Source organism: Gavialis gangeticus, unplaced genomic scaffold (assembly GCF_001723915.1).
Source record: "Gavialis gangeticus isolate Ggan-Ray unplaced genomic scaffold, GavGan_comp1, whole genome shotgun sequence".
Classification (NCBI taxonomy): Eukaryota; Metazoa; Chordata; order Crocodylia; family Gavialidae; genus Gavialis; species Gavialis gangeticus.
Window position 1 is genome coordinate 60,297,427 of NW_017729029.1, and position 11,350 is coordinate 60,308,776.

Sequence of the window (11,350 nt, forward strand, 5' to 3'; positions counted from 1 at the left end):
TATTCCCCAAAACAGGCATGCCCGTTGTTGCTTATCAAACTCCAACATAAGGAGTCTCATACTATTCTCTAAAAATGTAAAGCGCATATTAAAATGTTGGCATCAAATAAACATAGAAAAAGTTAACAAATACTAATATACCAATGTTACCGTATGCCACTACTGAGTCTTTTATTGTTGTAACCTAATTAGACACATTAACTGCACAACACATTCTTTAAAAGGTCATTATGCACATATAACTTTTATTCACAGGCAACTATAACACATGATTATGCTCTGATATTTTCGTAAGATGAGACATTCTTGTGAATATTTCTGATAGTCAAATTATTTGCTATATTAGTCATCAACACAGAACAGAGAATGTACAAGCGTAAGAGTTATACTTCAAGGTTTTTAAATTAAAGTTGATATTTCAGAACATTTTTTGACATACAAACCATCTTGGGCAGGAGGGAATCTTCAACATATTTTTTTTTACAGTAAGGCAAAAAAGCCCAATATTTGTATATCCTGGGTGCGTCTACACATTCATTAATGTACCATAGTTACTGTGCATTCATTTTAGTGCTTGGCTAACCAAGTACTAAATCAATGCACAGTAACTCATGCTACAGCAAAGTAGCACTGGCATATGGGTTTTTAGTGATGCATACTGTGCAGTAGCATATTAACATGGTTTTTGCCAGACACACTACTGTGCAGTGTTATTGGGCTACTGCACAGTTAACATCTCATGTAGACACACTCCTTGTGTACTAAATATCCATTGAGTAACTGTGACAGCTGGTACAGATGTTCAAATAATGTACATACCATACCATAAAAGGTATTTTTTCTTTGTAACACCAATATTAAAAAGTGTAGCTGTGGGTCTTCTGGCTCTATTTTGGTACCTCACTCTCCCTGTTTATGTCATGTTCCACATTCTGAGCTGGATTCTGACATTTATATATGTATATGTATACTGAGCAAGTGTTGTCAAAATCAGGTTCCAGTCCCACAAAGCATGTCAATACTCCCATTAAAATAAATAGAACTAGTCATATGCTTCCTGTTGGGGAGGTGCAGAAGAATGCTTTGTTCAACAGGCACCATAATTTTAAATACCTTTAAAAGAATTCTCACACATTAGGCCTCTGCTTCCCAACCAAGACTTATGAAGTGGTGCGTTAAAAATTATTATGTAGCCATTATCTACTTGCCATATACTGATACTCATAGAAATATATATTTATTAAGTATGTCACCTTCAGATACCTCAGATCTGTACAGTATAATTTGGTACTATGGATAATATTTTGATTAATATTAAATAAAATTCTTATTTAAAATTTAAGGTTGCAGAAAAGAAGAAACATACAAGGTTGTGACATTTGGTACATATGTCCCCCAGTTAATATAACTTTTATGGTGGTTTTCGGAAAAAACTAATTTCACGTAATCTGGTTAGGAGGTGATTTTCAGGATGAATCTACAGATTATCTACAGATGATTTCTAAGGATGGATTTAAATTATGCTTTTAGAAAGGGAGGGTATATGTGACATTGAGATAAGGTCTGTCCTGAGATGTTGCTCAACTAGTGAATTTGTTCAGGGACAAAGTGAACAGAGATGTTAAATATTAACAGAGAGATGATGACTCTTAGTCATCTGACCTATCATAAACAAGACAGGAAAATTAAGAATGCCTCATCCATATATATATATATGAACTAACAGTGTGTCTTGCCATCAGAGCCTTCAGCAGAGGAAGCTGAGATGTTCAAGCAAGTCAGCATCATGAAGTTGTTGCTCTTGTTTCTGCTCTGTGTTTCCATAGTTAAAGCCCAGGATCAAACAGACTACGATCCTGAGGTTGTAGTAGAGATAATACTTAATAACAATAATAATGTTTAATTTTATTTGATGGCATGCATGACTTTGTAAGCTTTTGAATTCAATTAATCTACAGAAATGAAAAATGTTAAACTACATCGAGAATATATTCATGCTCCACTTATGGAGCTCAAGTGCTTCTAATTATATTTTTTCTTTCATATTTAACAACAAAATAGTTTCATTTATATTTTCTGATATGTTTTCCTTTCTTTCCTTCTCTTGTTGTAGGATGGTGACACCCCTACGGTAAGACTGGACTTTTTGCTATGCTCCACTAAATAGGTTCAAGAATTTGCAGCAATGTTGATTTTTCATGAATAGCCCAGGAAGCAAACTCTGCAGGTTGAAAAGGGTAGCAAAGTATGCGATAAGTAATGTGTTGAACCAAAGTTTATTGTTGTCAGTGGCAATCTTTCCATTGATTCATTCGACTTTGAATAAGACCTTAAATGAGCAACAAAAGCAATTGGCTGCCAGCTCATACAGCTCTGGATTATAAATCAACTCTGGATTATAAATCTATATGTGCACTGATGCACAGTTAAAAACTCTACAGCAGGATAGTACTTGTATTAACAAGTACTTTGTATTAACAAGTACTATCCTGCTGTGGAGTTAATTAATTTACTCCAGCCTAATAGGGGTGCACGTGTAGATGTGTAATGTTTACTGCAGAGCTACTTAGTCTACTGTGCAGTAAACATCCTGTATAGATGTGTCCGGAGAGTACCTTTTGGAACAAAATTAGAGGAAATTGCAAAACAATCAGGGACCATCTATTATTAGCTTATTCACATTTACACCTCTGATATATTTCATTTTACTGAAGGAAAGAATTTAAGATAAAATTATTATTTGATTTAGGGTCTGCCAATATTTGTTTTATATTTTACAAACCCCAAACAAATGAGGACCACCAGCTGGGGATGAACAAGAAACTTTTTCTTAAATATTATTTTCTGGAAATATTATTCTACTAAATAGCTTCCCAGTAGGTTTCTAATGCATACATTGCTTGCTTTTTTGTTGTCTAATCCTGAAGTCCTTATCTGTGAGATAAGTGTTACTAATTTCAGTGGGATAGCGTAGAAGTGTGGAAGGTTGGAGAAGCATTTGATTCAAAGTCTTGATCTTTTGATCCAGACAAAATATTTACGTTCCCCACCCCTGTTTTTGTTATTCAGCACTTTGGAGTTTTTAGTGATCGTGTTTTAAAATAGATAAATAGGGTTTTTTTAGAAAGTGTTTAATGCTTTCAACAGCTGAAAATATAATGCACTACAGCAAATGAATAAATTACAATCTCAGTGCTGCCTACAAAAATTTGTGGACATGATTCAAATTCTTAAGTCATCCCCCTCCTCCCTACCTGACACCCACTATTTCCTGCTACAGAATTTAGGATCATGGCTGCTTTTAGTTATGTTTCTGTGCTTGTGGTAAGTAATATTGCCCAATCATGGTTTTAACGTGCTTCAAAAATTTACCTTACTCATTGACTGAGGAATTAGTTCAGGCCAGAGCTACAGCTGCACAAGTATCTTATTTCTGACCATGTCCAGAAACATACATCACAGGAAGGTTCAAGAGAATCCCAATTGAGGGCAATTATAGAATAACTTGCCTTTCATTTTTTATGTTAATCGCCTGAGTACATACTGTCTTCTTAGCTATATGAAAAAGTGGGTAATCCCCACTTTTTTTTAATTCCCTTTTAAAGCTCCATGGTATACAATGGTTATGTTGTATAAAATGTATTTCTTGTGATTCGCTCTAAATTTGTTAATTTTTTCTGGGCCTTTTCTCTTTTTTTGCTATTCTGAAGTGTACTGTTTAGCCTGGCAAGAAAAGGCATACCTATTACTAACACATAGCATAATATTGCATTATTATTCCTATTTCACTTAGCTCTCCTAATATCTTTTTTCACTCTTTTTTGTCAAAGCTTGTTGGGTAAATGCTTTTGTTTACCTGCCCATGATAATGCTTAGGTCTTTGACCAAAAATATCTTTTTATTTTAGATAGAATTAGCATGCTTCTTTTGTTAAATTTAAAACTGATAAGATGGTGCAATGATAATTGAAATGTACAGATAAATACTTATTTTATTATTGCATGTTTACATATCCAACTTAAAAAAATGGGTATTATAATATTCTAACAATGAATATTATAATGCACGGTTATGAAGGGTTTTCTCTTGCTTTTCTTTATGTAGGGTGGAGAAAAAACCGCAGATGCTCGAGGACACAGGCCAGTGGATAGAAGACGGGAGCTAAGTCCAACCCTTAGACCAGCTCCTCCTCCCATTGCTGGAGGCGGATATCGTCCTCGTCCAACGAAACCACCCACCAGTGGCCAACAGAAAAGGCCCATTGTTTATCCTGACGTTGGAGGCTGCAAGCATGCAGCAGATGAGCTAGTAGGTCTATTCATATTATAACTGTAGCGTAGACTGATGTTGTTAACAATAAGAGTTTTTTCCTTGATTTCAGAAATGTATCAAATCTCACAGCAGTGTGGACTTATCTGAGCAAAAAAAGGTTTCCATTAGGTACCTGCCAATCCTTTCACTTCATTACTGTTGTCTTTTATCAATATTGCATGTGGAAAATGCAGGGTTAGAACTTGGTGGGCTTGTTCAGCTGCTCAACAGGTCTTTTCTTCCTGGAATATTCCTTAGGCAATTGAGAATTTGATACACAGATTTTTCCAGTTGGATATTGATGCTTCTCCAGAAATATTTTTTTTCTAGAATTTATCTTTTAAAATTGTTGCTCAGTTCATTCTTTTATTCTTTCTGACACATTCTATATTGCTGTTGATTTCATGGCATTATCCCTGGACTCAGGTCTTATTTAAGCAACTAAAATAATTAACGCTTTGAACTTATAGAGAAAAAAATTATAGTGAGGCTAAGCATACCCATGTTTGAAAGTCTGGGCTCTAAGGGTACTTGTACACAGTCTGGGGGGCTGCTCCAATGCACTGGAATTACAACTAGTTAGAGCATGCTAATTAACATACTCCAGCTTCCATGTCTTATGTATTTGCATCCCCACACTTCAAAATGGCAGCAGGAGTGCTTTAAAGCTCATTCAATGAGCTTTAGACAAAGTGCCCTACTGCCATTTTGAAGCATGGGGATGCCTATACACAAGATTCTCCAGGAGCATTAATTAGAGCAGTACACAGAGCCATTCTAATTAAAGTGCCCCCCTCCCCTCCAAAGCATGTGTAAAAATGCTCTAATTTACCACACTTGTAACTGATTCTTTTGTTTTTTAGGGCGTGTTGTGTCCAACTGGATGTGAGCTGCAAATGACATTGGTAAAGCAAGAGAAAAGTGTGAAATCAACTGTTCATGACCTAAATGATAAAGTACAGAAATTATCTGAAAACTCTGGAACTTTCCAAGTGTATGTGACTACGATAGAAGAGAATTTGGTAAAAAGAAAGAAACAAAGAACAGGTACATTATTCATAAGTATCAGTGAATTAAATTGGGATTACAGACATTTATATTGCCACAGTTACTTATACATAACTTGGGACTTCTTTAAAGGGTTACAGATATTAAAGAGCATTCATCTTGGGAGCTACGATCTCACAAACTCATAATCATAAATCTAATAATCCAACAGGAGGGACATGAGCTTGGCTCTGCTTTTATTGAAGTCAGAGGTAGAGCACTCACAGGGCACCCCAAAGTTATTCCAACAGCCCCCTCTCTTCCCTCACTGCTTTCCGATGCCCATCTCGTTTTTGAGGTCCAGTTCTTGGGCAGCCATTGTGGCTTCTAGAAGCATGTCTCTTACAGTTCCTTGGCAATAGGAACAAATAATGAATCTACAAGTATACCCTCATTGCAGGGCTTAAAGAAAAGTGTTTGATGCAGTGGAATCAAGGTAGCTAGGAGAAAAGCAATAAAGCAGTCTTTCCATGGCTAAGGAAGAAGTAAAATCTTAAATACTGCTGACTAATCATATTTTAGAATGAAATTGTCTTCAACTATTTGGCAAACAGGTTGCAAATCATGATGCCTTTTATACATTTTTGTTTTTCAGAGAATCAGAATGTAGTTTCTGAGTATAACACAGAAATAGAGCAGCACTATCATTTCGTTAAAGAGAATATGGACAACAACATTCCATCTGCCATCCGAGTTCTTCGTTCAATTGTGGACAATTTACACAAAAAGATACAAAAACTGGAAGCTGCCATATCATCCCAAATGGACAACTGCCGCTCCCCTTGCACTGTTTCTTGCAATATCCCAGTGGTTTCAGGCAAAGGTAATTCATGGAGATCTAAAGAAAATCTCCCATTTAAATCCTGGTACAATTGGTACATTATCCAATTCAATTTCATCTTCTTGTTAAGTGTCTGATACTAGCAACCAATTAGGATACCAAGGCAGATAGACCAGCATCCTAAACGGATATGGAAAATCATGTGTGTTACCTGTTGTATATTTTAATTGGGCTTTGGATTTTTAAATGGCCTAATTGTTGTGGGAGCAGAAGTTTCACTGGCTTTCAAAATATTATAGAAAGCGAATAGGAATTTGTGCTCCTAAATCATTTAGGCAATTTTGAAAATCTCAGCCTATATGAATGTCGGTTAGTGGCTCTTTCTTGATTCTTTTGAATGGCATATCATTTATCATTTGGATCAGAGATTCTTAACCAGGGTGCCAAGGCACCCTGGGGTTCCACAAGATCCTTTTAGTGCTGTTAAATGTGCAAACACCCACATGCAAACCCAGACATTTCAAACAGAAATCTGTTCTGTCAAAGCATTCCGACCTGTTGTGGTCTTTCTGAATTCTTTGCATCCTTGAAATAGATAAATTGCTTTATTATTTTTCCAGAGTCAAAAAGGTAAGAGCTGACATTTTCCAAGGGTTGTTTTGGGTCTATAAAGGCTGAGGGAGTGATTTAAACCAAGGTGAAATCTAGCTTAATTTAGATTTTAAAAAATATTATTATTGTGTAATCAGCAAAAAGAAGGATATCCTTTTAATCATTTTCTCCATGCAGAGGATTGTTCTAGTAGAAGATGATAGCTCTCAAAATAAGATGCACTATTGGTTTATGCTTGCAGAATGTGAAGATATTTTCAGAAAAGGAGGTGAGACATCAGAAATGTACCTCATTCAGCCGGATACTTTCACCAAACCTTACAAAGTTTACTGTGATATGTCTACAGAGAAAGGAGGTCAGTGTGAGATAAATTATGATGTTGTGAGAAGGAAAATATTGACAAAAAGAATTTGCACTCTTACTTATTTGCATTTGTGCATGTTAGGATGGAATCACAATTTACTGAATTTATTATTAGTTAATTTAAAGCACTTGTTCTCCAGCTATGTCTTGTGATCCATTTATATTTTATTACTATAGCATCTTCTCTGTAGGTTATGGCATATTACTTCCTCACACAAGCTTTTTTTGTAATCTACAGAATTCTTAAATGTTTTGAGAACCAAGTACGGGGAGACTGGGTTTTGAGACAGAAGGGGGCCCATAACAAGAGTTTCTCTAGTAAAGCTGTGAAAGAAATGGTTGAATAATCATGAAATGGGCTTAGTATATAAAATGTTGATACATTGTAAAAGGACAGTGTAGTTGCGGGGGCTAGCTAGGGCTGCATACAGACATTTGGGGAGGTTAGGGGGAAGGAAGTTAGATTGAGTTAGAAATAGCCACCTGATCTAAGGCAAGTCAGGATGGGCTGGTTGTATGGTGGTTATTGATCTGCACTTGTTCAAGGACTGCATTGTATTATTTATTAATCCACAAAAAAGAAGGAAACATGGGAGGAAATGCAACTGAGGCTTCCTCTGCTTCCCAGAACTCCTCCTGGAGGTCTAGCACCATATCATCACCTCCAACCTATTTCAAAATCTAGTGCAGCATGAAGGTCTTCTAGTATTTCTTGCTTCTGACATGGAGCTAGATGCTCAAGCCAACAGAACAATTTAACTTTTGAAAGATTATTTCAAGTAGTCATGCTCCAAAGAGAGAACTATTGCTTCTCTAATGTTGTCATTGCTTCTGTCTTAAGGGAACAAACAATTCCCTGAGACTCTGGGAATAAGGTACTGCTCAACTTGAGTAAAGAGAGAAGTTTATAAACAGTAACATTTCAGTCCTGCACCAATTTGAAGTCAACTGCGAAGTTCCCTTGGACACAAATAGGATCAGGGCTGTGCCCTAAAATTATTTTTCCAGTATATAATTTATAAATTGTTGCTGTTACAGGATGGACTTTGATTCAGAACCGTCAAGATGGAAGTGTTGGCTTTGGGAGAACATGGGATTCATATAAGAGAGGATTTGGAAATGTTGCAAAGGGTAGAGAGAAAAAATACTGCAATTCCCCAGGTAAAATTCTGAACACAAAACATGAACCGGTTTTGTACTTACAACTATACTGTTATGTTTCTTATAGTTTCCCACAATCAATTAGAAAAAATTTCATGAACTAACCAACTGCAATAGATTTTGGGCAAGTAGTAAAGATGCATTAAAGTATATTCTGAATGTCATTTTCCAGAATTTGCTTTCATTGTTTTCAGGTGAATATTGGCTTGGAAATGATAAAATCAGCCAGCTCACCAAAATCGGACCCACTGAGATTTTAATTGAAATGGAGGATTGGGATAATAATAAGGTTTTAGCTCAATATGGAGGATTCACCATCCAGAATGAGGCACACAAGTATCAGCTCTCACTTAGTAACTACAAAGGCACGGCTGGCAATGCCCTTATGGAAGGAGCTTCACAACTGCATGGCGAGAACAGAACAATGACAATTCATAATGGCATGTACTTCAGCACTTTTGACAGAGACAATGATGGATGGTATGCGCAATATTTGCATTAGCGATTTCATTAGGTTGGGGTTTTTTTATATTGAGGTGCAGCTAACATATGTAAGACCCTAGTGCTTAATGTGCAGCTAACTACATTGTTCCATAGTGTCTTCAAATATGCTCATTCAGCAAAGTTTCACAATCACACAAGGTATGTGATCTGCCAGTCATGAGCCAGGTACATGCAATGTTCCACTGACATATCCAAGGGCAGAATTTTCCCCAATGAAGCCATGGGTTGGATTTCAGCCATACCAGAATCAAATACTAAGAACCTTCAAACACAGCTGCACTGTTTCTGATAATCATATCAATGTCTACAAATTGGCATTTTTTCACACCATGCAATCCTTTTAGTAACTGAAGATGTTACTGATTAAATAGCACTCATAATGACACTGATTCAATAAACAAGTGAATACTTAGTACTAGAAAGAATTTGGGCAAGGAGTACTAGTGGAAGGTAATATCTGTTTAAGTCCTTGACGTCTTATAATCAGTTTTCCAACCTAGAGGTGACATCTCTGTGGTATGAACTAATGTCAAGTGCATTCTAGAATAAGAATAAGGTCATCAAGATTATTTTCAAATGCTACCAAAACTGCATTGAACCCAGATAACTAGAAATCAAAATAGAATACAGGGAGTGTGTTTACATGTGACATTTACTGCAGAGCTCACTAATTAACTCTGCAGTAAAGCATCAGCATCCACATGTACAACACTATTAGGCCACAGTAAACTAATATGCGCTGCCATAGGATAGTACTGCCCAACACAAGTAATATCTTAAGCAGCATTATAGTTTCATAGTTGGTAGGGTCAGAAGGGACCTGAGCAAATCATCAAGTCTGACCCCCTGCCTCCACAGGCAGGAAAGAATGCTGGGGTCAAACAACACTGGCTAGGTGATTATTTAGCCTTCTTTTGAAGACCCCCAGGGTAGGAGCATTTATTTAGTGTGCTGCAGCACACATGTAGATGGGGATGGGGCTGGCTGGGGCATGAGAGTGCTTCAGTGCGGGGGGCTGCCAGCTCAATGTGCTGTGGTCATTGGCACACATTGGCAATGTGTAGGGAGTGCACACAGGTGCATCTGCACCCCTTGCGATCGGCTGGGCACCCTCTCAAAGTGCCAGCCATGAAACCGGAAGTGCTGATGGAAGTGCACTTCCGGTTTTGCCGCTGGCTCTGAGATCTGCCCTGTAAGTTTTAACAAGGCACATAAGTAAGCCTGTTTTGTTACCAAGGGCTGACAAATATCAGCAAACTAAAGCAGACCCTCCCCTAAAAAAGATAGAGCAAGAATTGTGCTCAATAATTTGATGACAGAGGATCATCTTTCAAAAAAGATTACTTAATAGCATTTGTAGATGATTCATTTTACATGGCAATTCCTTTTGTGAACTTTTCATTATTGATTGGCTACTAGCAAGCTTTTTTATCCAGTGAGGTGTATGGCGCACACTCTAGACAGTTAGTCTTTGGTGGAAAATTTAGGGACAACTTTTGATACATTTTTAGGATCAACAAAAATAGACACGCACACACACACACAAACAAAGTTATTCTGTTGTCTTGTCTATGTACAGTTCATTCATTATTATTAACTGTGTATACTTTTTCCTCTAGGATACATGCAGATCCAAGAAAACAGTGTTCTAAAGAAGATGGTGGTGGCTGGTGGTATAATCGCTGCCATGCAGCCAACCTCAATGGCAGATATTATTGGGGTGGGCTATACACCTGGGATATGGCAAAACATGGTACAGATGATGGTGTTGTATGGATGAATTGGAGAGGGTCATGGTATTCATTGAAGAAGGTGAGTATGAAGACTAGACCATACTTTCCACAGTAAATGAGCAATGTCAAATGTTTTCATGCTCATATCTTGGATACCTTCTTTGAGTGCATACCCACTGAATTTCGTTTACATCAAAGAAATGCACCAAAGTTTATATTTGAATATATTGTGACCTAAACTGGAATGTATGCCTGGCCCATTAAAATAACTCACAAGAACTTTTGTACCATTTTTTATTTGATCCCACGATACACATATAACTAGCAGCATTATTTATAGTCTTGAATCAGGTCCATTCCATTTGCTTATAAAACCATTCAAAACCAGAGGGAAAGAATTCTTTAATTTTACTAGCTCCTTCATTTAAATTATACATATTTATACATTTTTAACACAGAAACAAGTGTTTTCAGTGAGGTGTATTAATATTCATTAAACATTTTCTGCTACTGTAGAAGAACGTGTTCTTATTTTATATAATGTAAGGTGCACTAACCTGACACACAATCCAATGAGAAGGAATAAAGAAAAAGATTGTAAAAAGTCACAAGCCACCACTTGTTCTGTTCAGATCTTACCCCCTTAGTCAGTGGTTCTCAACCAAAGTACTACAGCAAGCTGGGGTGCCATGAGATCTTTTAAAGGCTGTTGCATGATGCTTCTCAATATTAGCACTGTGATGTGTACAAAACCTACAAAAGTCACAAGATAAATTCAGAGTTTTCAAACAGGAATGTCAAATATATTCTAACCTGTTATGGTCTTTCTGAATTCTTT

The 11,350-nt window shown here is 36.8% G+C and overlaps 1 protein-coding gene across 1 annotated transcript; it reads left to right on the forward strand.

Annotated features, from left to right (window-relative positions):
* Nucleotides 1-1,716: 1,716 nt before the first annotated feature.
* FGB (fibrinogen beta chain) lies at nucleotides 1,717-11,027 on the forward strand. The gene is made up of 9 exons (XM_019521677.1): nucleotides 1,717-1,861; nucleotides 2,114-2,131; nucleotides 4,105-4,308; nucleotides 5,175-5,358; nucleotides 5,954-6,181; nucleotides 6,993-7,106; nucleotides 8,153-8,275; nucleotides 8,470-8,755; nucleotides 10,399-11,027. Exons 1-9 carry the CDS (start codon nucleotides 1,766-1,768, stop codon nucleotides 10,625-10,627), a joined length of 1,482 nt encoding a protein of 493 aa, XP_019377222.1. The 5' UTR covers nucleotides 1,717-1,765; the 3' UTR covers nucleotides 10,628-11,027.
* The last annotated feature ends 323 nt before the right edge of the window (nucleotides 11,028-11,350 follow it).

Excerpts from the sequence above, each read along its gene's own strand:
- FGB (XM_019521677.1), top strand. The coding sequence starts at position 1,766 with ATGTTCAAGCAAGTCAGCATCATGAAGTTGTTGCTCTTGTTTCTGCTC. Across the intron at positions 5,359-5,953 it reads AAGAAAGAAACAAAGAACAG|AGAATCAGAATGTAGTTTCT; the intron begins GTACATTATTCA and ends TTTGTTTTTCAG. Across the intron at positions 8,756-10,398 it reads GACAGAGACAATGATGGATG|GATACATGCAGATCCAAGAA; the intron begins GTATGCGCAATA and ends TTTTTCCTCTAG.